The sequence below is a fragment of the Pogoniulus pusillus genome, chromosome 21 (genome assembly GCF_015220805.1).
Source record: "Pogoniulus pusillus isolate bPogPus1 chromosome 21, bPogPus1.pri, whole genome shotgun sequence".
In the NCBI taxonomy this organism is placed as follows: domain Eukaryota; kingdom Metazoa; phylum Chordata; class Aves; order Piciformes; family Lybiidae; genus Pogoniulus; species Pogoniulus pusillus.
In genome coordinates this window covers 11717182-11744905 of record NC_087284.1, presented here as the reverse complement: position 1 = coordinate 11744905, position 27724 = coordinate 11717182, and the positions used below count along the sequence as shown (strand labels likewise).

Sequence of the window (27724 nt, the reverse complement as noted above, 5' to 3'; positions counted from 1 at the left end):
GCTCACTCGGGCTACAGAATCTCTCTGCTTTCTTCAAGGCTCATGGGTTTCCACGCACAGCACGAGCACATCGAGTTCACAAGGAAAACGGCACTTGCTTCAGGTGACAAAAATGCATAGAAAGCCAAACCCACATTAGCAACTTGAGTACTACAGACAAATAATGCCAGCAAAATGCTGTCCTTATTTGAAGGAGACACACAAGAAAGCAAAAAACAATCAAACAAAAAGATAAAATACTTCCTGAATTCTAGTTTGCTTGTACATGCAACATAGGAAGGGGGCTTTGAAGGAAAGGAAGCTGTGTGACTGAGCCTCATGAGTTCTGCCTTGCTTTCACATTTAGAGAAGCCAAAGACTGGCAGCTGTAGAGTAAGAAACTGGTCTTCTCAATTCAGGTAGTGCAGCAGGTAGCAAATCCCATGTTAAGAGCCACAGAAGATTGCTAGAACACAAACCCTCACCCTTATGGCTACAAACAAGGCTCTAAATATTAATGGAAGTTTTAGTCATCTTACTCTTCTATTTCTCAACAGGTGTGGTGGTTTAAAACTAACACTTCAGCCTAGTTCTTAATTATAAACAGAACAGGAGAACCTCAAAGATGTTGAGTAGAAAAATAGTAAATGTAAATAAACTAGGGTTTGGATACAAATGAAAAATGATAGGTCTATATCATTCCATTAGACTGTCAGTCAGGATATAGTGTGCTGCACAAACTATTCCTGCTTCCTTTTCTCTTCTTCACTCTAGCTGCTGCTGGCTGGTGCTTTTGCATGGCTTTGCTGACCTTGGCTGAGACTCTTGTTACAGCTAAGTAGTAGCAGCAGGCCTTTCTGATTTCTCTCTGTGGGGAGAGCTAGTCCCTTTTCCCTCATCCAGGGGTGTGTGAATCAGTACAGAAGGATCCTTGCACTGCTTCTGAATTTTAACTATATGTAAATATATTTTGTATACATACATTGTATTGTATGCTTCTAGATTTTTAGCTTGCTTTTGTAAATACAGCTTCATTTTGCTTCCAAACCTTCTCAGCTAGTCTGATGATTTTAGTTTGGGGGCAATTACAACCCACCACAACAGGCTACAATAAAGATCCATAAAGTCTAAGTTCTACACAAGTCTCTGCACCTAGCTTTGCCTTCGAATTTCTAAGCTTTTTTATCCAATAAAACCACTGTACTAGTGTGAGGAGCACGTTGTGTGTTTTGCTGCTAGTGTAAGGAGCACGTTGTGTGTTTGGCTACAAGTGTAAGCAGCACATTGTGTTTTGCTGGTGCATGGGATGAGAGGATGGAAGGTCTAGTACTAGTTCAGCCTCTGGTTCAATTAGCTTCCACTGCCCACTCATCCATTTCCATGCCTGTGCACTTGCACTGATGACTCTTCAGCCTGTGCCTCTGAATTTTTAGCAGTGTTGACATTTTAAGCAGATTGAAAAGTAAAACAAGAATGATGAGATGCTATAAAGCTCTATAGCAGCATGAAACACATACTCTCTGTATACATTCAATTTCAACCAGTGTGAAAGAAATAAGTTCTACTGATTTTATTTATTTATATAACTAAAAACAAACAAGCAAAACCCCAAACAAAACCAAACCCAAAACTAAAACCAGAACAAAAAAACTCCACCTACAACTCAACTGAAAAACAAACCTCAGAAGTTAACAAAGTCTCCTACTTGACCCAGCTACATGCATGCTGGGTCAGGTCAGATTTCAGTACTGGAAATGTTGAAGCAGCTGAACCCAATGGATGTGCAAAGAGAGCTAAAGCCAGGGCCATAATGCTTATCACATGGACTGCTGACAAGGGACTGTAACTAAGGTTCATGTGGACGTGCATATACAGATCAGAGAAGCTTGCTAATACATGGAGATTGGATGCAGTAGATCACAGTGGTTGGCTCATTTGTCAGGATGTAGTTAATGAGTATTCTAATTATTTATCTTAAGATCCCCAATGCATTCAGGTCTGCTTAAAACATTTCCATCTGCTGACTTTGGAATCCATATTAAAAGGAAAACTAACTCTCAGGACAACAGTATTTGCGTTGCAGCTGTACCTCCCTCAGCCCACAGCTGAAGATAAAGAATATTATTATCAACATGTCTAACAAACCTCAGACATGTGGTACTTGAAATGACCTGATATTCTCAGTGGTATCACCACCACACTTCTGCGCTTCCAGACCTTTACAAGGGAAGATTTCAAATACCATTACTTCAGTTCTTCTTCAAAGAGATAATCAACTTCTCTTAGGAAGCAAACTGAAGCAAAAATCATTCTCTGATACCAAAATCTCCCAAGATAAATTAAATAATTGCATCCATTTAACTTTTATTCTTTGCACTCCTATTGCACAAAGCCATTAGAGGAATGGCCTGAAAAATGTCATACAAAAGATGGCAAAAGGGCAAGATCTTTCTTTTAGGTAGTTATAGGAGACAGTATCAATTGAACACCAGCAAAAATTCCATTATCCTACTCTTGGGCTGCACAGTTCAGGGTAGGAGGAAGGTAAGAGGAGATTTGAAGTGCACCTTACATTCTTTCAAGCACCAGATACACTAGGCCACTCCTGCACAAATGTACATCTTAAATTGCAACTCTTGGGCTTTAAAGATTTGCTAAGTAGCTGAATTTGAACTCCTAGAGGCACTGAAATAGGTATGAGAGTGTGGTCTCAATTACACAAACAAAGATCTTGAAGCCTGCATGTCACTCAACCTAGTTCATGTCCTGACTGGCACACTATAAAGCATACACAGGACAAATCTGCTCTCCTTTCCTTCTTGGACATTTTGGGGTGTCAAGGCAGAAGCTGGAGAAGTATTTGGCTTCCATTCCTAAGTAATGTTGTGAACTCTTCAAAAATTTCACTATCTAAGCAGAGACAATTCACAGAGGCTGTAAGTCAGGTTTGGTCTTCCCTTACTTGTGTTTTTTTCTCACTTTGGATCCAGAGTTTTGCTCTGGGGAGGAGTAGTGCTTGATTGTAAGATCCCTCTACACAGTACATCTTTGCAATGGCTGATATGCATTATAATTTTGGGGGTAACTTTTAGACAGGGTGGCCTGGGCATAAATTAAGCCAGAATGTAGCCAGAAGCTACAGCAGGTGTGTTTATAATGACCAATACCAATTTCTATTTTATTTATTTAAATTGTATCATGTGTTCATCTTCTTTTGAATTTAAGTCTCATCCAAAGGTAGAGGCCCTGCTAGATCTATGTCATCTTCAGTAAACTGGACCCAAAGCCAGGAAAGTCATGAAGAGATGACAGTGACAAGATCAAATATTACTTATACTCCTCTCTGCCAAATCCTTCCTGAGACAAAACAACTATAAGCAATAGACCAGTAGAGATTCATGACACTTCACTAGAGAAAAAAAACAGTAAGAGGACCATTTTCCAGTTCAGAGGGATGGCAAGAACATCATCATTTTCCAAGAAGCACGCAAATCAAAGTCACAAAGGGAATACAGGGCCTCTAAGTATGTCCCAACTTCACCCCTTTATAGAGTGCATCTAGATAATGGCAAACTTCAGAATACTCTCCAGTTTCTGAGCCAGTGCTGGCTCAACCACTGTTCACTGGTGCCACCCTTTAATTGGCTTCAGAGCCCTGGTGTTGGATTTTGGGTAATGGATTGGGAAGAAGCACAAGTCTTGGTTAAACAGACTACAAACATACTGTTAATCTTAGACATGCTGTCAGACTGTTAGCACAGTGGTACCACTATACACACATACTGTGCTACTCAAATTACCTTCTGGTTAACTGGGGGCTGCTAACATGACAATAACAGGAAGCCAATTTGATATTGTCTGCTTATAAAGAAGATAATCTTTTGAGAGACAAAGGAACAGTGGTATGTTTACTACCAGCCACTGGAATGCATCCAGAAATAAAATCTCATGATTCAAAAAACACTGTAGAATGCCTGCCTCTTTTGCTGAGTGTCCTAATTTTGCTGGGACAGAATCCTCAGCCAGCCATGGGCTCCAGGCCACTTGCAGTTTGGAGTCAGCCAAGGCAGCTGACTCGAGCTGGCAACAGGTGCATCCCAGACCAGAACTGTCTCACTTGGTACAAAGGGGAAAGTTTGCTAAGAAAAACGGAGCCTCCTGCTTGAAGCCTCCTGTTCCTGCCCCTGACAACTGCCTACTCATGCACACCTTTGCTGGGCTAAGTATAGCTTCATATACTTTCTACCAACAGTCTTACCATCTCATTAAATCATTTTCATTTCGACCTACTGGTCTCCTTGCCTTTTCCTAATCCTTCTCCTCTGCTAGGGAGGGATTGCTGGGCGATAGAACTACTGCTACAGTTTAACCCCCAGGGATGAGCTAAACACAGAAACTGGGGTAATAGTGATGAATGATAATGTTACAAACACATGTATTGGGTTTGGCTGGGCTGGAGTTAACTCTCCTCAAAGCATCCTTCCAGTGCTGTGTTTTGCAGCAGTAACTGATAACACACCACTGCTTTGCCCACTGCTGAGCAAGTATCCAGGCTGTGTTTTTCCAACGTTTCCCCACCCTGAGAGTACACTGAGGGGTGAGCAAGATCTTGGGAGGGACACAGCTGAATCAGCTGACCCAAACTGTCCAAAGGGTTATTTCATGCCATACGACGCCAGCTCTGATACAAGAATGAAGTAAAAGACGGAAGTGGGGGATGTTTGTCCATGGTGTTTGTCCTCCAGAGAAACCACCACACGTAGAGTTCCCTACCTCCTTGAGACTGACCACCGTCTGATGATGGGAAGCAGAGATTAACATCCTTTGGCAGAGAAGGTTCACCTAGAAAGCCAGGTTGCACAGAATGGCATTCAGAGATGGAGAATCTACCACCTCTTTGAGCAGCCTACTCCAGTGCTCTATCACCCTCAAAGTAAACACATTCCTCCTCATGTTTAGATGGAATTTCCTATGCTCAGGTTTGTGCCTGTTACCTCCTGTCCTATTGCTGGACATCACTGAAAAAAGGCTGGCCCTGTCCTCCTGATACCCACTTTTCAAGTATTTATAGGCATTGATAAGATCCCCCCTCAGTCTTCTTTTCTCTAGGCCACAAAGCCCCAGGTCCCTTAGGCTTTCTTCATAGGAGAGATGGTCTAGTCCCCTAATCATCTTCATAGCCTTTTGCTGTATATATTGAACAGGACTGGACCCAGTATTGACCTCTGGGGAACAACTCTTGTATAGACCTCTCACTAGACTCTGTGCCACTGATCTCAACATTCTAAGCTCTATCTTCACATGATTAGTGATATGCAATACACAATACACTATACATGATATGTTGTGATGTCATATACAGCACGAGACACGTGATATGTGATATAGTATCCGTGATACTCTCTAGGAGATACAACACATGATATGCAATACAATATGTGCTAAGGGACACAACAGCTGATTTACAAAATGGGACATGATAGGAGACATCTTTCCCAAGGCATGGTATATGATATGTGATATGGTGCCACATACAATACACAATAAGCTATGGTAGAGAATCAGAGAAACATTCCAGTTGGAAAACGCCTTCAGGATCACCAAGTACAACCATTATCCCTACTCTACAAAGTCCACCCTTAAACCATATCCCCAAGCACCATATCCAAGTGACTTTTAAACACAACCAGGGTTGGGGACTCAATCACCTCCCTGGGCAGCCCATTCCAGCGCCTGACCACTCTTGCTGTGAAAAAACATTTCCTAATGTCCAGTCTAAACCTGCCCTGGCACAGCTTGAGGCCATTCCCTCTTGTTCTATCACTATTTACCTGTGAGAAGAGACCAGAACCAACCTCTCTACTACATTCCTTCAGGTAGATGTAGATAGCAATGAGTTCTCCCCTCAGCCTCTTCTTCAAACTAACCAGCCCCAGCTCCCTCAGTCGCTCTTCATAAGATTTAATTGCCAGGCCCCGCATTATCTTAAATGTGTAAATGATACATGATGAACTACAGGAGATAAATGAAACACAATAAATGATATGGTCCATCTGATGCAAGATACATGACTAACAACATGCTATATAGTACCATGCTTGATATGGTACCATAATTACCATATATGATACAGTACAATATACAACATGGTATGATACACAACACATGCTATGGACACTGGGACTCTATCCTCCCTGCTCCTTGGTAAAGCAAAGGCTAATGACTGTGCCCTGCCTCTCTTGGAATTTTGCCACGTGGGAGTTACCATGAGTGGGAATCACACCTTCTTCCAAGAAGGGCACCTTTATTCTCAGCCTGCAACAGGCTGACAGCTCACATTTCCAAGCAGAAAACAATGCTGGAGCGAGCAAAAAATTCCCTTCATCCTCCCAGCAGCCTGTTGGGATATGGAATACTTTTGCTTGACCGTATCGACTTTCTGTGGCATAGCACCATATTCACCCAAACCAAGCACTACAGAGTTCAGCTCTGTAGAAATAAACCATGTTTATGTTTTGATCTGTGCTGCCAAGGAGGCATATTTCACTCTCTAATGAAAGCCCACACCTTCCCCCCCACCCCTGCCTCTTTTTTAAGGTAACTATCCCTCAGAGACTAAAGACACACATTGCATAATTACATCTATCAGCTGTTGAAACCTCAAAGATGGTTTTCAGCTTCCCACAATTCACAGCAGGACGAGTGGCACTTTTTTTGCCTGCTTTTCCTTTCTGTGTAGTCTAATTTTTTTTTTCTCCAAAACATTTTAGGATTTTTACCAGGTACAATTGTAAATGCCTGCAGTGTCTCAGAGCCACATACTGCTCTCTCTCCAGAGAAGCAATGGAAGAGCAGTTGCTGCTTGAAATAATGTGAGAATTAGTGGAGGAAAACTTATTTTTATACACAGCTCTTGCCGGGCTTATGGCTCATCTAGAAGATAATGGCTTAATTTAATAAGTAGTTCTGTAGGAAGTGAAATAATCACCTCAGAGACAATCTTTTAAGTGACAATAAAGCAAATATTCTCAAAGTTCCTGACTGAAAAAATAGAGTGTTTAATTCCAAGTGGGAATCACATACACCCACCACTCACACAGCCTCCTCCTTCCCATTCCCCTTTCCATTTGGAAAAGATATCTATCTAGGAGCACTTGAAGATGGATGGAGGCGGAAACCCCAGTGTTGGAATTCTTACGGCAACAGCATCTTAGTCCACACTGATTTCATGCATATGTAAGATAATGAATCATTTCTGCTTCAACAGCAAAACCCTGAAGTAGAAGAACATATGAAAACAAGCTGAGTTTGAGCTCTGAATTAAGCTTTTTGGCTATGTTCATTCTTAAAATGATTTATATTTCCACTACACTTGTATCTAGAGACCCTAAAGCCCTAGAGTATCACGGCCTGGCGCTAGGAATGCAGTTGACAACATGCAGGGCTTTCTTCCCCCACTAAAGGACACATGGTTGATTTACAGACCAGAAAGCAGGTGAAAGGAATCCATGATCTCTGGTTTACAGATAAGGAACTTAAGTATGAAGTGACACACACATGGACATATCTGAAGCTGTCTAGAGGTCCTCTGCAGAGGTGAGATCTGAGCCAGGAACCCCTGAGTTGAGACCTTCATCTGTCATTGACAAAAAGCTGGTTTTCTCTGTGCAGACCCTCTCTTCCAATGCACTGCTAGGATTTTATTTTGCTTTCATAGCATCCTAGAACCACTTGGTTAGAATGGCCTTTGAGATTACCAAGTCCAACACATCCTTGTACACAACTGTTAGACCATGTCCCTAAGCACCTCATCCGAATGCCTTTTAAACATCTCCAGGGACAGTAACTCCACAACCTCCCTAGGCAGCCTGTTCCAGTGCCCTATGACCCTTTTAGTGAATAAATTCTTCCTAATATCCAATCTAAACCTTGCCTGGTGCAAGTTGATGCCATTTCCTCTTGTTCTACAACTTGTTGTCTTGGAGAAGAGGCTGACCCAGATCTCACTACAACCTCCTTTCAGGTAGCTGTAGAGAGTGAAGAGGTCTTCCTTCAGCCTCCTTTTCTCCAGGCTGAACAACCCCAGTTCTTTCAGCCACTTCTTATAGCACTTGTGCTCAATACCCCTCACCAGCTTTGTTGTCATTTCCTCTTCAGTTTTCTTCTCAGATCCTTTGCATAAAAATCAAAATTGTCCAATTCACTCTTCCTGTTAGGTCACTTCATTGAATCATAAAATGGTTTGGGTTGGAAGGGACCTCTAAAGGTCATCTAGTCCAACCTCCTCTGCAGTAAGCAGGAACATCCTTAAATTGAGCAGGTTGCTCAGAGCCCTCTTGAGTACCTTTGAAACATCTACAATTCACAGTATCACAGTATTATCAGGGTTGGAAGAGATCTCATAGATCATCAAGTCCAACCCTTTACCTGACAGAGCTCAAGGCTAGACTAAAGCCACAGTTCTAGCCACACTAAAGCAAAGATGTCTCTAAACCATGTTCAAGATCCAGCCTAAGACTTCTACAGTCAGTTTTCGGTGTATGAACACCTTTAAACCCAGCCAAATCTCTTCTCCTGGTATTTATTCCTCTAACTACTGTTCCCTTGCTCATCAGTCATATCAGCTGCTATGACCAAGCACCACCGTAACCCTCCCAGAGGACACTGGAACCAGTACATTAAGAAGTGCTATGTACATACCAGATATTTAGAATCACAGAGTCCCAGTGCACCTCTGTCTTTTGTAGTTCCAACTCCTTTTGCTCTACAACCTTATCAGTCATTTTCCCATGTTATGTTCCCTTCCTGCTTCTTGAACTTTCAAAATACCTCCACTTGTTGTCTCTTTACTTCTTGCCTGTCTTTTCTTGAGACTTTTGCAGCTCTTCACCAATCTACTTTTCCCACCATCTTCCTCGCAGCCCTCTTCCCACAGCATTCGGAGGTCAGCTCTGATTGCTCTTTTACTCCTGGAGGTGACTTGAATCTTTCTACACTGGATGTTCCGTGGCCATTCAAATTTCACAGGATGAGAACACATACCTTATTTTTACATACAGTTTTGCTACTTCTTCCTTTCCAACACCATTTTCTGCTATTCTGTCATCCAAAGTCAGCACTGGTGCTTTAGAAACTGTTCTTTCTATTTTCCAACTAAGTATTAAATGCATCTAATCCTTTCAGTCCATCATCTAAAGCACCTCCCACTTCCATCTGCATTACTGTAACCTCCTGCTTCTCTTCAGTCTTCTCATTTCCTATTTAATTCATCTAAATGCTGCATCCACATCAACTCCCTTTACCCTTAGTGTACATGCATGTCCAAATTCCTTTACTGACTTCTGTTTGAATGATATGATCTCCCTTCCAAGATGTCATACAACTCAGCATCTGCCATTTTTTCTACAGTTTCACAGATGCCTCTTCTGCTGTTCTCCTACTTGAGACTTCTGCTAGAACAGTTACTGGTCTTCAAAGGATTTCTGTCTGTTCCAGCATGAACTTTCCTTCTCCAGTCCTGCCAGTGCAGTAAGTGAGAAAGCAGAGCAAAATGATCACTAGAATCCAAGGCTCATAACTGGTTTTGGTGTGTATTTCAGGATTAAATCAATGTATCCTACTGGCTTGCCTATGCTATATAGACTAAATCCTGGTCTTTGTGCATATTTTCAACAAGCATACTATTTGCCCAAGTCACAGGACCCACACAGTACTTTTGGGTCCACTGATGCAGTTTTAGACCTGCAAGACCATGTATAAAATACATATAGGTTTGAATATGAGGGTGGAGGCTTCCAGATTGAAAAGTTACATGCTAAGTGGTCCCCTTAAGTGCTAAGTGGTCCTCCTTCTGAGTGCTCTTTAGTCTGCACAACTGTAGGAATGTATGGACACATGGAAATTCCTACAAGTTTCTCTACCTGGGCTGGTCACAGGTTTTTACCTGATCTGTACTGATGACATTATCATTGCATCATAATTTCAGTTCATTATACCATCCTTTCCTGCTAGACCTCAAAGGTCAAGAACAAGCATTAAGCAGTGAAAAAATGGCATTTTTCAGTAGTGAAAAACGTGTCAGAGTCAGTAAGAGTCCTCAGCCAGCATAGCTGGGACTACAGTTTCTTTACTCTCTGAAAGAAATTCATAGCTATGTCAGCAGGTGGGAAAGAAAGAATCAAAGCTGTACTATTATTGCATACTGTGTAAATGATGACCATAAAAGTTACTTGCATGAAGTGGAATGAAATCCTACCCTACAAAAGGAGGGGATGAATACAGACCGATGAGGTACTTTGGAAGCCTCTCTGCTCTATTCTTTGCCTCTAGGGTTACTAGATTATCTCTTGTCAAGAGGCATACCCTCTCCTCTGGGTACCTAATGGTTTGAAGATAAATAAACATAAAAAAGGGGGGAAAGACATTAAATACATACCTATGAGCCTGTTAAGAGGTACAAGTAGCTGGAGTTACACATTCATGAGCATTGATGCACACATGTGTGCATTAAAAGGGAGGAAAACAATGTTCTACTCTTATTGTGCAAAGATTTCAAGTACAAGGTGAAAAAAATCCTACAACCAACCAACCAACCAACAAAAAAACCCAAAACCAAACAAACTCAAGAGTAAAAGATGTTGCAACTGAGGTTTAAGCCAATTCCATCAATCTAGAAAAACATGTTTTTAACAAATGGCTTCACTTGCTTTTAAGGCTAAAAACCCCATGCTGATAGTGTAAAGTACCTGCTGATGCTGCACACAGTCCTTCATTTTACATTTGTGAGGCTTGCTGTCACCAGCATCACATAGGACGAAATAAAACACTCAACATTTTGCATAGTGTTCATCAGATTCTTCCCTCTGCTGTAGTGCCATAAGCAGTAAGAGTGCTTAACCCACTGTGGGTTTCTAGGTTCTCAGGTTGTTTTCTCCTTCTCCATTGAAATCAATTCTGTTCTGTTTTAGTTGCTTTTTAACCAAAGGAAACAATAATCACAGTAGTAGGATGCCAATTCTGAAGAGACATTAGCAAACCCATAGTTGGTTCCTTAAACTGCAGACCTGTGGTTAACAAAGGACCATCAGATCTCAAATAGTATTTTGTTCTTTTGGACAGAGCAAGTGAAAGCAACTTTATATCATTAATAATGATGGTGATATCAGCCTCAGGGATGAAAGTTTAAAAATGAAGTGCCAACAACTACTGAGAATGTAATTTCAGAAATTATAACCATTTCATATTCACACTTATCATAAAAAACACTCTTTTCCCTGACCTTCAGAAAATGAGATCTGTCCACCACATCTGTTAATAGGTTAGTCCTAAGTCGAGTGCCTTCAGTCCTAAGAAGCATGCAAAACCACAGAGCAAACAAAAAATGAACAAGAATGTAGCTTAACATCTGTGAAGCTGTTTTCCTGAATGCTTTTATGTTCCTTTTAGTTTTTAGCTTCTCCTAATTGCTGACTTTGGCAAAATCCGAGTAATTTCTTATTGCTGCCTTCAAGTATTTGCATTCCCAGAAACATAAAAAGCATATACTTACCTGTAGCAACACCTGTGATTGATTACCCCGTCACTTGCTAAATACCCTCCAGAGGTTTTGCTTAGTCCAAAAAGGAGAGGGGGAAGGGATAATAAGAGTTGTCTGATGAAGAGCACTATATTAATTCCAACAGAAGTACAATCTTCCCCATGCACTCCACAGCATGGTGAAAATCAGCCTAGCTAGATTCCAAGTAAACCAATCCTTCCAGATACTGAGTTGAGTCAAGTGAACTACTGCAGCACGACACAGAAAAAGTTGATGTATCAGGGCAGGAAACCCTGATCTAAAATTCATGGGAATGGGAACAAAACACAATCGATACACATGATAATTTCTATAGCAACTGGGGGCGGGGGGGTGGGTGGGTAGGGGGGGGAACCGAAGGAAAAAACAGAAGAGTTGGTGCCTTAACTGTTAGCACAAAGCTTCCGTAGGAAAGGAGTGGGATCTGTCCCTCTTGGCATCTCTCTGATCGACAGGCTGAATCGATGCCCAGCACACACCGCCCGCGCTCCCTTTCCTCTTTCCCCGGGATCTGTGGAGGGGCAAGCCGAGCATCCCAGGTTCCGACGGGAGCGCACACATGAAGGTACACACCTCCCCCCCCGCCATGCAAGCACACGCTCTCTGCCTTCGCCTGCACCCACGGCACCTCGGCACTCACCGTCACGGGCTTCCTCCCCGCGACTGCAGTTGCTGCAAATGTGTTTGATCTCCTTCCCTATGTGACAGTGTATCACAAAAGAGACGTTGTTGTTAGCGATGGTGTGCTCCTTCAGTGGCTTCATCCTCACTAGATAGAAAGCCTTCTTTTTAGGCTTCTCGCTACTCATGATTGAAACCAAGCCCTGCCCGCAGCCAGACGAAGGAAAAGCCAGCAGCATGTCAGGCTGCCTGGCGTGCGTGCAGTCCGCCATCCGCTCCCTCTCGCCTCAGTCTTTAGCTGCCACACACACACAGCGGGGATGAAGGGAAGGGGTGGGGGGGAGGGAGAGTGAGGGGGGAGGCGGGAGGCAGAGCAGGCAGAAGCGCTGCCTGAACCTTGCTGCCCTTCGCGACCCTGCTCCTCACCAACCCGCTCAGGTTCGGCCGGAGGACGCTTAGCATGGCCCCGCCGCCAGCCTCGCCCGCAGCCACGGGCACGGGACACGCTTGAAGGCGAAAAGGAGCCCGGTACAGTTGTGGCTACCTTACCGGCTGCACACCTCCCCGGAGAGCAGAGCCTCTCCCCTTTGCTCGCCCCTCCCGCCCCTTCCTTCTCTCTCATGTCCTCTCCCGTTCCTGGCAAGCGCCCAGCCCCGCGACAAGCGGACCGGAGCCCTGTGGGATGGCAGGCGCAGCCCTGGCGCTGCCAGCGCCGCCGGTCCCGGGTAGGACCCGCTGCGATTCTCTCGCCTGGCAATCTTGCCCTGGCGGCATGGCTGCCCGTCCCGCTCTAATTAGTATTTTACACACAAACGACGGGCTGCAGAAGGCTGCCAGAGCGCTGTCCCTCCACCCCTTCACCGCACCTCCGCCCAGGGGGCACAGGGCCGCTCTGCTGCAGGTGCCCCAGGAAAACCAACTCTCCACCTGCACAACCCTCCGGCTTTTCATTCTTGCTTTTGCTCCCCATTCGCTTCTTGAAAAGACAGAGGAAGTGCCTGTCCTGCAAGAAGCTCTCAAGGACAGCCATTGATAGTGATTGACACCACCTGGTGACTTCAGCCCAAGCACCCCTGCAGTGGGACCAGGCAAAGGCTGGCCAGAGACACGCTGACCAGATTAAGCTGAATGCTTATCTGAAGAGATGAATACCTCCTCCTTTGTCTCCCTTGCCTCCTGCCCAAACTGCAGCTGCTCCAGAGAACATCCCCGGGTGCTTGCAGCCTGGATAGTGCACTTTGAAAGCTCCCCCAGCCCGAAGGGAATTGTAATCTCTGTCCAGACACTGTCAATCCCTTGCTGCCCAGCTGCCCCCAAAATGTGCCATCTCTTTTCACGGTAAACAGCCCAAGCTGCCAAACCTGCAGACGCAGCAGCTCAGGACACTGCCAGTGACACAAAGAAAGGGGGAGCAGGGTTGAGGATGCTTGCTTCTTGCAGGCTTTGGGGACAAAAGCTTTAAGAAGAGATGATAACCTCAGCTATTCTGGTAGCTATTATAGGAATTTGAGTATTGCTCCTTTAAATCTTCAGCAAGCTATCAGTTTGGCAGGCACTATGCACAGAGAGCACAACTGGGGCAGGCGAAACATGGCAAAGAATAACACCATTCTCCTTATTTTTAGCTAAAGCTCAGCCTTGCTGTTAGAAGAAATCCACCTCATTCTGCAATTCTTTACCATTTCCACATATTGTTGCCACATGTTTTACTGCAACAAGAGCCCAAAACAGCCCTGGTTCCCTTTGACTACGCATGAAACAGTCAGCAAGACTTTTGCCTAAAGAAAGAGCAGAAACTCAAGGATTCAGTGTCATGGTTTTCCATTTTATCAACTGCACACGCACACACACACATGGACACACAGAAGATGCATGCAATGAAACTGCTGACCTACTTGTTCTGCACCATCCTGATGCAAGTCTGACTTCTCACCTGGTGCTCTCAGGACTTGAAACCTCGAGATGTCATGTATGGCAAAAATTGTGAGGCTTTACCTTCCTCAACAGCATTCACAAATCAGACTAGGAACTATCTGATCTCACGGAAATACAGGCTGAAGTATACTCTCAGCAGAACCATTTCATTCATTAAGCCACACAAAGCAACCTGCATGCTGAGCTACGTATACAGGTTTCTGTTTAATGGTGTTGGTCACCTCAGGTTAAGTATTGCCCCAAAGGATTTAATTTTGCATGTGTTGCTCATCTGAAATTCTCACCCATTTCATCTAAGTGGTAGGAGAACAGGGAAGGCAGAATTATTCACGAACAAGGAGGTGAACTCCCCAAATGTATGTATCATGTAGTTACAAGTTAATGCACTGAAAAGTCATCCCTTCAAATGCCTGACGCTGAGCCAGTTTGCTACATTATATATTAGGAGAGCAAAAGCTGACAAGAGTTTGGTCTCCTACCAGTCATACAGCAGCTTGAACACTCACCATGGATTTCCCTCTCACATATTCCTTGCTGTTGAGAACACCTTCAGTTTGGTTGCAATTCAGCAAATAATTAGGTAAGCAGAAGGCATGACCATAATTAATCTTCTGAACTTCCTTAGAATTCACAGCTGTGTGTTACTGGTACTTGACACTGACACGTTATAGAAATGCATCAGGAAAAGGAAGCACATTCAAATGCCAGCTTCCCTCAATATGGGGAAAATGAGTGCCAATGAAATGCAGGGTGAGCTCTAAACTGGAATTCCGGCCTTTCAGTACCTGAAGTGGGCTTACATGAAGGATGAAGAGAGACTGTTTACAAAGGCCTGCGGTGACAGGACAAGGGGCAATGGCTTCAAAGTAGAGAAGAGCAGATTTAGACTGGATGTTAGGAACAAGTTCTTTACTATGAGGGTAGTGGGACACTAGACCAGGTTGCCCAGGGAGGTAGTTGAGGCCCCATCCCTGGAGATACTCAAAGTGAAGCTTGACAGGACTCTGGGCAGCCTGATTTAGTTGAGGATGTCCCTGCTGACTGCAGAGGGGTTGGTCTAGATGATCTTTGTAGGTCCCTTCCAGCTCAGCCCGTTCTATGATTCTGTCTACTATCAAAGGGCAGCACTGGGGTGCTGTGCCTCAGCTGTTTCAGGAAAGGAAACTAGGGTGATATATTCAGCAGAGCTGAAGACCAGCACAGCTGGTTTTCTGAGGCCAATGGTCCTGTGGTTCAGGAACCCGGTAGGACTCAGGGCATGAAAAAATGGGTCAGGTCACCAAGTCTTTTGCAGTCTTCCTCTGTGACCTTAACAACATCTTGGTATCTCAGCTCCTCAGCTAAAGAACAGTGATGTTTCCAATTTTCAGACAAATTGTATGAAATCCTATTTCATGGTGCTCTGGAAGTGTAGAAGAGAGGGAGGAAGCACTCACACAGACTGTTCAAAGACTATTCATAGCAAAATGAGAGGGAAAACAGGAAAAACATGTTCCATCGAGCTCAGTGCAAACAGTTCGCTCATTCCAAGCTTAAGCTTCTGTTTCTTCAGATTTTGTTTCAACCATGTTTATCCCTCCTCTTCCAACTCTCTTTATTCTAAACCTGTGAAATTCAACTCAGAACTGAAAGCAGAGTTGGTATCCAAACCCCTGTATTTTCGGTGGCCTTGTTATCATGTCCCAACCTTAAATAACTTTCAGAAAAGGAGAGGAGCAAGCCCTATTCCTACAGGTCACGTCAAAAGCTTTCTCTTTAGTGACTCTGTGTATCTTTGTGTGTACTCTATACTATGAAAGAACCGCTAAACACAACAGGAATGGACAGGGTTTTTTGCGAGCAGATCCCAGGAAACTGCAGGAGCCCAGCTGCTCTGACATGTTTGGGGGCATTTGGGAATTAAGTAACTGGTCCAGTGGGTAACACAGATTCCATGTGGATAAGAACCTCAAATTATCACCGAGAGAAAAAGGCCAGTGCATTTTTGCTTGCAGGTGCCATGTATTTAGAATGCAAACAAGCCCTGAAGCCATCTGCTAGTATGTCTCCTGTAACATGCACTTCTCTGTAACATGCAAATTGTCTTCATTCCTAAGAGCTGCCTTATAGAGAATCTGAATTTGCTACAGCTCATAAAACAAAAATATGTTTAATTATGATCTGTGTAATTATGGTGAAAGCTGCTGTTGCTAATCAGTTCCAGGACAAATAATGTAAAATGAATGTACTACAGTATTCCTGCAGAAAATTACATGCTTTGCCTTGTCTATAAAGGTAACATTAAAAAAATGGCATATTAAATCTTGCACTACCTCAATATGTGGCTACAAACCTTGGCATAATTTTATTGCACAATGAACAATAAAGTCAATGAAGAGGATCATCAGAGAGTTGGTTATTGGACAGCAACTCAACAAACTTGTATCCTATTTCCAACACACATTCACTTCTTCTATAAGCTTGGGAAAACATCTGAAACTTCACTTCCCTTCCTTGCAGTCAGCATGGTTTTACCAAAGGGAAGTCATGTTTGACCAATGTGATAGCCTGCTACGAGGACATAACCAGGTGGGTAGATGATGAGCAGCAAATGTGGTTTATCTTGATTTCAGTAAAGCATTTGACACCATCTCCCATAGCATTCTTGCAGCTAAACTGAGACAGTGTGGTCTGCATGATTGAGTAGTGAGGTGGATTTGGAACTGGTTGAAGTAAAGCAGTCAGAGAGTGTGGTCAATGGGATGGAACCTAGCTGGAGGCCTGCATCTATTGGAGCCCTTCAGGAGTCAGAACTGGGACCAGTACTATTCAATATATTCATCAACGACCTGGATGAGAGCATAGAGTCCACTGTCAGCAAGTTTGATGATGACACAAAGCTGGGTGGAGTGGCTGACACACTGAAGGGTTGTGCTGTCATTCAGAGAGACTTAGACAGACTGGAGGGTTGGGAGGGGAGAAACTGAATGAAATTCAACAAGGGCAAGTGTAGAGTCTTGCACCTGGGAAAGAATAACCTCATGGATCAGTATAGGTTGGAGACTGATCTGCTGGAAAGCAGTGAAGGGGAAAAGGACCTGGAGGTCCCAGTGGATGGAAGGATGATCATGAGCCACCAATGTGCTCTTGTGGCCAAGACTGCCAGTGACATTCTGGGGTGTATAAGAAAGGCTGTGGTTAGTAGGTCATCTCCTTCCCCTCTACTCTGCCCTGGTGAGGTCTCATCTTGAGTACTGTGTCCAGTCTGTGCCCTTCAGTTCAAGAAGGACCTCAGGGAACTGCTTGAGATAGTCCTGTGAAGAACCACAAAAATTAACAGATTGGAATACTTTTCTTATGAGGAGAGATTGAGGGATCTGGGGCTCTTCAGTTTGGAGAGAAGGACACTGAGAGATGACTTCATTCATGTTTATACAGATGCAAAGGGTGAGTACTGAGAGAATGGAGCCAGGCTGTACTTGGTGATGCCTGATGACAGGACAAGGGGCAATGGGTGGAAGTTGAGGAACATAGGAAATTCTATGTCAATGTCAGAGAAAAAAAATCTTCACTGTGAGGGTGACAGAACACTGGAACAGGCTGCCCAGGGGGTTGTGGTGTCTCCCTCTCTGGAGATATTCAAGACCTGCCTGGATGCGATCCAGTGTGATCGGGTAGAGGTGATCCTGCTCTGGCAGGGGGGTTGCACTGGATGATGATCTTTCAAGGTCCCTTCCAGCCCCTGACATTCTGTGATTCTGTGTGATAAAGGAAAGTATCACTTCCTTTGTTCATAAAAGAGATACGAAAGCAACGGCCCTTTTGAGCAGATGACTATTGAGATATGGATTCAGATCTGCATCAAAATCTTTGAGGCTTCATCCTGTCTTTCCATTTTTGTCCCTTGACCATGTCTCGCCCTGTCACAGATCACCTAGCTACAAGTCTATTTTTTGGGACACTGTGCCCTCAGACAACCTCTGTGAAAGCAAAAACTGATGCTGAAACAGAGCAGCCAAAATCAGGCAAGTTCTAGGCTGCATCATTTTATCTTTCTTCTCCAAGCTATGGCATTGTTCAGATGCCCAATGCCACTCAGGACACCCCTGAAGTCTGCTCTGAGGCCCTCAAATGAAAAACATGAAGGTTTAGTCTGCAGAAAAGACTGAGAGGAGATCTGATCAATGTGTATAACTACTTGAGGGGTGGGTGTCAAGTGGATGAGGCCAATCTCTTTTTGGTGGTCAGCAGCAATAAGCCAAGGAGCAATGGCTATAAACTAGAACACAGAAGGTTTCACCTTAATGTGAGGAGAAACTTCTTTACAGTGAGGGTGACAGAGCACTGGAACAGGCTGCCCAGAGAGGTTATGGAGTCTCCTTCTCTGCAGACTTTCAAAACCTGCCTGGATGCATTCATGTGTGAACTACACTAAGTGATCCTGCCTTGGCAAGGAGGTTGGACTCTGATCTCTGGAGGTCCCTTCCAATCTCTAACATTCTGTGATTCTTCGTGGGCAGGACAGGCTCCCTCCTGCTTCCAGCACAAGTAGATATCAGAAATCACAGGGAAGCCTCTCAACCACATTTCTTCAATACAAAGGCTGTCTTGGAGAGCTGCAGCATTTCCCTGAAGAAGTTGTGGCTAACAAAGCGCACTGTCCAAGTGAAAAGGCTAACCACACATCTAACAAGACAGCATCACTCCTCAACCATTTTAATCTCTCTAACCAAACCACCATGATTCATTTGGTTTACAGTCTCTTTAGTGTTTTTGCAGAGATGCTCCTGTACTTTGCAAATTTTTCTAAATATTTTCCTTTCCTTCCTATTTCTTCTGCCCACTGCACTATCAATGCCAGTGAGAGTAAAACAGCCATGAAAGATAAATTAACTAATTACCAGCTGCTCTGGTGATGAATGCATACATTGATGTTTTATTACACATACTGAAACCAGCTCAGAGTGAAGAGGAAAATACGTACAGTTTGATCCACTGACTACAACAGAGGAATCAGCCACTAACACAATAGCCCCTGCTATCCTTAAAGCCACCCCAGGACAGCTGATATTTGCCAAAGGAGTTACTCAAGTGTTTTCTCTTTGCCAGGCAATTAGTGCAACAGGACTCGGGGTCCATGGCAGGAGCTCCCAGGTGTGAGGCTGACAGTGTTTCTGCAGATTTCTGCTTACTGCACAGCACATCAGCAAAACTAGGAGGGCAAGGAGGAGGGAGAATCAGCCTGAGACTCCTGCAGGCCAAAATAGAACATGACCTTTTTAGCTCTACAGCTATAAACACATTCCTAAGCAACAATCCCAGCTACTCCTCATATTTAGGAGCCCAGGAGAGCCAGGTGATGAGTGACGCACAAACAAAAGCAAACTGAAGGGAGAAAGCACAAAAATACTCTTTCCTGGCCTTCCTACATTCAGCAACGTTGCTGAAGCATCACATGGCTCCTTCCTGCTCTACTTGCAGGGCTCTCCACATCTTATGCACATGCTTTGCCATGATGGAGTTGTCTCCTTATTTAAGAGAGGCCACACTTTATTTCAGTGTGGTACCATATGGTGTGATAAAAATGAACAGAAAAGGTTACACACAAAAATCACATAAGCTTAGAAACACTTGTTTGCTGCAAGTGTGAAGAACTGCTGACAGTAAAGGACTTCTAAGGATAGAAAAAGGGAGATGTCATCTGCCTAGAAGGACAGTTGCTGACTTGCCATTTGAATGCCCAAACATACACATGTAATTAATCACAGAAGCGCAGAAACATTCACCTTGGAAAAGACCCTGATATCCCTACTCTACAAGCTGCACCCTAAACCACATCCCCAAGCACCACATTCACATGACTTTTAAACACATCCAGGGTTGGGGACTCAACCACCTCCCTGGGCAGCCCATTCTAATGCCTGAACACTCTTGCTGTGAATTTTTTTTCCTAAGGTCCAGTCTAAAGCTGACCAGTCACAGCTTGAGGCCATTCCTTCTTGTTCTATCACTAATTACCTGTGAGAAGAGACCAGCACTAACCTCTCCACAACATTCTTTCAGATAGCTGCAGTCATGCCATCTCCCCTCAGCCTCCTCTTCCTCAAACTAACCATCCCCTGCTCCTTCAGTTGCTCCTCATAAGATTTATTCTTCAGACCCTTCCCCATCTTTGTTGCCCTCCTCTGCACTCTCTCCAGCACCTCAACATCCCTCTTGTAGTGAGGTGCCCAAAAGTGAGCACAACACTCGGGTTGTGATCTCACCAGAGCAGAAGTACAAGGAGACAATCACCTCTCTACTCCTGTTGGAAGAACACCAAAACGCCCAAAATTGTGATGAAGCTGATGGTAAACACTAACAACAAACCAATGTGCAGTCTGGATTTGTCAAAGAGCTGAGCAAGCAGCCATTAGCACTGGATGACACTGAAGAGCCAATCCTTGTGTAGATATTACAGGTGAAGTTCTAGCTATAACAAAGCCACTGTAAGTTCTAGTGCAAGGGACACTGGTCACTATAGCCCTAACAAGGCCAACAGCTCCCATCTTAGAAAATCTACCCTCAGTTTTGGGATCTAATTTAGATGTGACCTGGCCTGGGGCTGTAGTTATCTGTTTAGATCCTGCATAACTGGCTTTCCAGAAGAAAGGAAACCTACACCATTTTACCTTGACGACAGACAAAGCCTGAAGCAGAGGCATGAACTGGGACCCAACAGCACTCCTGCACCCTCTGTTTAGATACACCTGCAATCTTGATGCTAAGAAGAAGTACTTCCAAAAACCTCACTGCACTTATGAGACTGAAGCCAGGGAGGAAGTTGAGCCCCATTCTGCCTGGACAACTTAGCAATTCCTATGGCTAAACACATGAACATATACCAAAACGTACTAGCACTGGTGACTTGAAGACTCAACATGCAGCAACTTCCTCACCAGTTACTCCCTGCTTGACACTGAGAGAATCAGGTCCAACACATGCTGGATTTTCACTACCATTCCTCATCAAACATCTTTTTCCTTCTGCTCACAAATAAAGAGCTCTGCATCTTCTGCTTTCCTCCCGTCAAAACCAGAGCTGTCTTATATATAGATGCAGAAAAATCACTTTAAAAATTCCTCAAACCCCAAACCCACACACAGGTATCTGGCTGCATCTGTAATTCCTCACAAGGTTATGCTCCCCCACAGCATGCTAAAAAAAGCTCAGTGAGGGGAGAAGGCAGTGTGTGCCTGTGTGTCTATCAAGCCCCTGGGGGGAAAACTGAAGATGACTTATTCTTGTTGAAAATGCTCCTAGCTACGAAAAAGGAGGCGGAAGGTCCAGAGGAGAAGTTCAAGCCTTTAAAATAGATGAAGTCGAGCACTGGTCACCTCTGAGTGGCAAATAGGAAGAACTGCTCCCACATCATGTTTAGTTTTATACCATGTCCTATGAATACTAGATTAATTATTGGAGAGAGTCCGAAGGCAGGCTGCAATGATGATGAAGGGACTGGAGCATCTCTCTTACAAGAACAGGCTAATAGAGGTTGTTTAGTTTGAAGATGAGACGACTGAGAGGGGATCTCATCAGTGCTTATCAAGTATCTAAAGAGAAGTGTCAAGAAGATGGGGCCAGACTCTTTTCAGTGGTGCCCAGCGACAGGACAAGGGGAAACATGCACAAACAGAAACTCAGGACATTCCATCTGAACCTGAGGGAAAACTTTTTTCATTTGAGGGTGCCAGAGCACTGGAATAGGCTGCCCAGAGAGGCTGTGGAGTCTCGTTCTCCGGAGACGTTTAAAACCTGCCTGGACATTGTAACAGCCTGCTCTAGGTAACCCCTGCTAGAGGATCTCTGGATGTCACTCCCAACCTCCACCATTCTGTGATGCTGTGATACAGGAACTAGGCACTGAGTTTTGTTGGCTGCAAGTAAAACTGCATGTTTGAAAAGCAAAACGAAGAAGGCAATAGGAGAATTCCAGATGCGCACTATGATTTGTTTCCTATCAAGAACTTTATGGTGAACAAAATTACAGTAAAATGGGAAATACAGCAGAAGCTCCAAATCCATAACATGCAATGAAAAACTGTGGAACTGTGGAACTGATCAAGCTTTCTGTGAGACAATCTGAATACTTGGAAAAGCCTTATCTGGAGACTCTTGAATGCAAAGAAAGCTCAGGAAAGCAGTTCACAGCCAGCCCCTTTCAGGATGGCACTATGGTTTTCTCAGTTTTCTTAAGAATTTCACCTGTCTCAAGATGGGAATACAAGAAACACCACTGAGAAAAAAAGCAATCTATTTGTAATTGCTAGTGTCTAAAATCTTGGGTGATTAATTTGAGACACACGTGAGAAAACCTCCATCTTTATAGATCAGCCACTTGGGATATCCTGAAACTTGGGGACATCCCTTTTACAATGTCTGGGACAGGCGTGAATATCAAGAAATCCCAGAGATCTAAGACTTTCTGTTTTGTCACAGGCACTCGAGGACTGAGCCAGACAGTGCTCTGCCTGCCCTGGCTCCACAAAGGTCTGAGTCATCTGGCTGTAAAGAAAATTTAACAAAATAGGTCAAACTGAACTTTCCATCGCAGGCAATTGCAGTAAAGTCAATCAGCTTGCACAAGCATTGCTCTCAGCACACACTGCCCTCACACTTCTGTCTACATGACTAATCAAATTAATTCCTGATGATAGCAAGTAGCATGGTTTCCTAAGAATATACACAGATTAACATTCCCTGCTGATAATCCTTACCTTTATTGTTGCTTCTCAGGATGAAACTATGGAGAAGGATCAAACTGCAGAATTTTTTTGTGAATTAATACATCCTAAATAAGTAAGAGCATGGCTCGAAACTGCTAGACAGGCCAAAAGATTTATTTCAGAGCAATTAACTAGACAGTTGCTGTCTCAGAAACTCTTTACTGGCTGAGATCACCAGCCTACAGTGGACAAGGTTACAATCAGCACATAATAGAGATGACTGGATTTTTTGCCTTTATAAATGACTCACGTTAATTTTCTTGCTTGCAGTTTGGAACAGTTTACCTGGAAGGTCAAGGGTATGCCTGTGCACAAAGCACACTCATTTAAAGAACAGTTTCACACAGTAAAGAAAAGGGAAATGAGGAAGATTAAGTCTTGCAGGCTTAGCCCCAAAGAGTTAATTTTCAGTGATGTCAGTTTATGCTCTTACCCAGACTTTCCAAGGCCGAAGGCCTGGGACTCATCATGTCTCATGTGGGCCACTGGGTCAGCCACACAAAACTAACGAGTTTTCATTTCACTTTAAAACTCGCTACGGTTCCTGTGGTTTCCAGCACCACTGTGTTTGAGGCAATCTGAGAAAGTCATAAAATGCAAAGGCTTTGGAAGATAGATATGCAGGGAAAGTCTGTCAGTGAGTCCAGTAAAATATAGCCCTGACTGAGCTCAGAGGATGAGAGACTGAGCCGAAGGAGCAAGCTAAATGTTCATGAGGTCTAACAGAAGTACAAATGAGTAGGCAGGCAGAGAGAGATTCGGGAGGGAACAGCGAGTGGAGGGAAGTAACGTTCATTTGGAAGAAAAATCAGATAAAAGCATTGAGAAAGAAATGAGAGGAGATTAGGAAAGCTGTGAACAGACATTTAAACTTTTGGGGTGTCTTTGAACTGGCAGACCCTCCCAACCTTTAGAGGCTTCCCCACCAGTGGAAAGCACTTTGTAGTTACACAAGAGCAGTGCAGGAAGCAGAGTACCACAGCATCTGTGGAGGATGATTAAGGTACATACACCGGCAAAGCTGTAGGAGGAAGCTCTCATAAGCCTCTGCCTCCACTGGGCTTGACAGCAGCACACAGTGTCAGTCTCCTCACTTCAATAAGCACTTGCGTTTTTCCTCAAATGAGAAAAAAAAGACAACCAAATCCCTAGGAATATCATGCAGTTTCTATACATATCTCCCAGTGAGCTAGCAGCTTGCGGTACTGAAGCAAGAAGCTTCTGACAATATAATGAGCATCTTTTTCAGTCTCTTCCTCCTTCAGAATAAACACAGGCCTCTCTGAACAGCACAGAAATCTGCATGAGGACCTTCTCACTTTCTCCAAAGAAAAGCAGCACAAAAGGATTCTTACTTTCCTCCTTTTAGCTCCTTTTTACTGCAGCCCACTCATTTTTCATCATCAGACTCCCATCTCTGCTTGCACTTTCGCTGTGGACTGGTATGAAGCACAGAGCAGGGTGGGCAAAGTCCCACGTCATCATTTCCCTACCATCCCCAGAGCTGAACATAACCAGGCTAGTCTCTACAACACCACCAGATGACACAACAGATCTTGCTGACAAAAGGCCACATTAAGCATAGTTTGCCTCTTTAAAACCATAAATAGCTGTCAACAGCAGAAGCTACAGGGTACTGAAGGATCTGAAGAAACAGGTGTATGATCAGTTTTTGCTGAAACCCTGGGAAGTATTTTAATGTGAAATCTGTTGAGCTCTTTAACATCTGTCAATTGGATAATCATAAAAGTCTCAAGATCCAGACTTGATTTTAATAATTCTTTAGGGCCTTCTAAAAAAATGAAGGAAATATTAACAGCTAAAATCTATTAATCACCTTTCTCAATGATGCAGTATCATAACATACACACTTACACTGCTGTCCTGGTTTAAGGCAGTCCTCTCTAACAACTACTCTTTGAAATCCTAGCCATCATGTGTGTGAATTATTCATAGGAAATAAGAACTTACTCTTCAAATCTATTATTTTTTTACTGATCACAGAACGGTAGGGATTGGAGGCAACCTCTGGAGATCAGCAAGTCCAGCCTTCTTGCTAATGCAGCTTTGCCTAGATTAGGTTGCACAGATCTGACTGCTCCACCTGCCATGATATCCATAATGCCCAGCTGCCAAAACCTACATCTCCAGGGGACAAAGCGAGCACAAAACACAAGATTCAGCTTTCACCAAACCAAAGAATGTGTGATCGAAGGCTGAAGGCAGAAAGTCTGCAGCACAATATGCATTTCATCCATAGTGGAGGAAATGCAGCAGCACAGTGGCAGAACCCACTGCAGAGCTTTTTTATTACTTCATATTACAGAAATTCCAAGGGGCCCCAGCAGAGCTGAGCTCTGCAGTGTACAACACATTCTGACACTTTAACAGACTTTTTTGTCCTAGAGGTCTTCTTCATGTTTTCCCTAGTGCAGTAATCCCCTGAGTTTGAAGCATCCCAGCTTCAAGATTTCTGATGCTTCAGGACTTTGCTAAGGCTCTAAGTGCATCATGAAGCTGCGAGTACGTGGAAGCTTTCAATCACTTCATGGGTTATGACTGGAAATCTATCAACAAAGTCTATACTAAGAAGCCACGTTCCTTACATCACCATGAGCAACTAAGAAGTTCTTGTGCATTTAAAGACCAAGCTAGGAGAGAATGCATGAGACAACACAATTTGCAGTCTCTAGTCATATACAGATTCAGTTAGGTTGGAAGGGATCCTCAAAGGTCATCTTGTCCAACTCCCCTACAGTGAGTAGGGACAACTCCAACGAGATCAGGCTGTCCAGGGCCACATTGAGTCTGGTCCTGAATGTCTCCAGTATTTTACCACTGTTACTGTAAAGAACTTCCCCCTTATGCCTAGCCTAAATCTACTCTGCTTCAGTTTAAAACTATTGCCCCTTGCCCAATCACTACCAGCTCTTCTAAACAGTCCTTCTCCAGAATTCCTGCAGATACTTCCTTCAGATACTTAAATGTAGTTATGATATTTCCCAAGAGCTTTTTCTTCTCTAGGCTGAACTGCCAAAATTCTTTCAGCCTATCTTCATAGCAGAGGTGCTCCAGCCCTCTGATCATCTTTATGGCCCTCATCTAGCCCTGCTCCACAAGGTCTGTCTCTCTTGTGTTGGGAATCCCATAGACGGACACAGTACTCCAAGTGAAATGTCACCAGAGCAGAGAGGCAGAATCACCTCACTTGATCTGCTGTCCATGTTTCTTTTGATGCAGCCTAGGATGTAATTAGCCTTCTGGGCTGCAAGTGTGCATTGTTGGCTCATGTCCAGCTTCTCATCCACCAGTACCCCCAAGTCTTTTTCTGCACAGCTGATCTCAGTCTCATTGTCCCCCAGCCTGTATTAATATTGAAGATTGGCCTGACCCAGGTGCAGGACCTTGCCCTTTGACTTAGTGAGCCTCATGAGATTTTCCTCAGCCCAGCACTCCAGCCCATCCAGGTCCCTCTGGTTGGCACCCTGTCCTTCAGTCTTGTCAACTGCACCACCGGGCCTGGTATCATCTGCAGGTCTGCTGAGGGTGCACTCAGTTTCGCTGTCATTGATGAAGATACTGAACAGCATTGGGCCCAATACAGACCCTTGAGGGACACCACTTGCACTGAAGCAGATATTTCTCCATGAAAAGATTATTTTGCACTCTCCACAACAAATTAAGGCTTAAAGGTGAGAGTACTAATTACTTACAACCAAAGAGAAGACCAAGGTGAACAGAGAGGCTGTCAATTCTCCACCTCTGTTGGTTTTCAAGGCTGGAATGGATGAGTGTCCAAGCCATTCGACTTAACTAGACCTGCTTGGCCTCCAAAGGTCCCACCCAACCTAAATTATTCTATGATTCTAAATCAATATCGTCCTCTGACTCATACACCTCTGTGCTAATAGCCAAAGGCAATCTAAGACCAAAGGCTAGCTCACAGGGGAGTGCAGGTGCTTTTCAGCACTCTGCAACTGCAAAGTGACCAAGCTTGCTTGTTGTGGTAACCGCTTTCAACCACTCAGAGCAGATATTTGGTAAGGAGGTAGTGAGTTGTGCTGACTTTTCAGTTTACTCCAGGAGAGCCTTTTGGCTTTCTTCCTCCTGGGACCTGCGGCTTCTTTTGTTGAGAAATCTCATGCACTGTGAGCTGCAAATGAGCTTTCCACATCAAGGTGTAGCTTTTTTTTTTGTCTGGCTGCATTTCACTGGTTTTCCAGCTGCTCTGAGAAATCCTGAACTATGCACATTTTGCAGTGGTGCCTTGCAACCTTTCCTGATAGAGGTTCCTCCATCACTTCCTATCCCACCTCCATCTGAAGAAATGTCACCTCCACATTCTGGCTGCCAGAAGACAAATATCCTGGGAAACAGAGGAAGGATCACACAACAAGCAGTTGCCTGAGGCTCCACTCTGTTGATGTCTGTACAAAAGAAACACAGAGGGGGAAATGGAAAGGCTCCCAGTCTCTGACAATGTAAGGCATTAGCACATGAGAGATGAGCAGGAATTCTGTGAGGTCAGTCTGACCTCTGAGTGGAAGCCCAGGGACCAGTAATGAGGAACATGTGTTTGCTTTGCTCTTTTTCTTGTTCTTTTGACTGAAGCAGGACTTAAAAACAAAGAAGGTGAGAAAACAAGGAATACAGATTGTAGAGAACGAAGCAGCTTATTATAAAGCTATTATGAATAGTTGGCCTGATGCTTAGCTAGGGGATAACAAAGTTAGCAATTAGAAATGATGAATGGTTGAAGGGCTTTTATAATGATATGGAAGGATTTTCATCTTTATATCAGGCAGGTTGAATTCAGGTCAAGTTAGTATCAGCTGAACATGAATGCCTTCTGATTTATTTCATCAGGCTG

General features: G+C 43.9%; 1 protein-coding gene across 9 annotated transcripts in view; it reads right to left on the bottom strand.

Moving 5' to 3' along the window:
* The window catches only part of PHACTR1 (phosphatase and actin regulator 1), a 450233-nt gene that overhangs the window by 151607 nt on the left and 270902 nt on the right, over positions 1–27724 (bottom strand). Inside the window, exon 1 of one of the 9 annotated variants that reach the window (XM_064160944.1) lies at positions 12195–12344. The exons of 7 other annotated variants lie outside the window; for them this stretch is intronic. In XM_064160944.1, coding sequence (XP_064017014.1) covers positions 12195–12318 — 124 coding nt within the window. In that variant the 5' untranslated portion in view covers positions 12319–12344. Of the gene's footprint in view, positions 1–11527; positions 11682–12194; positions 12345–27724 lie in introns of those variants that run through there. One more of the 9 variants, XM_064160947.1, reaches the window with a different exon arrangement.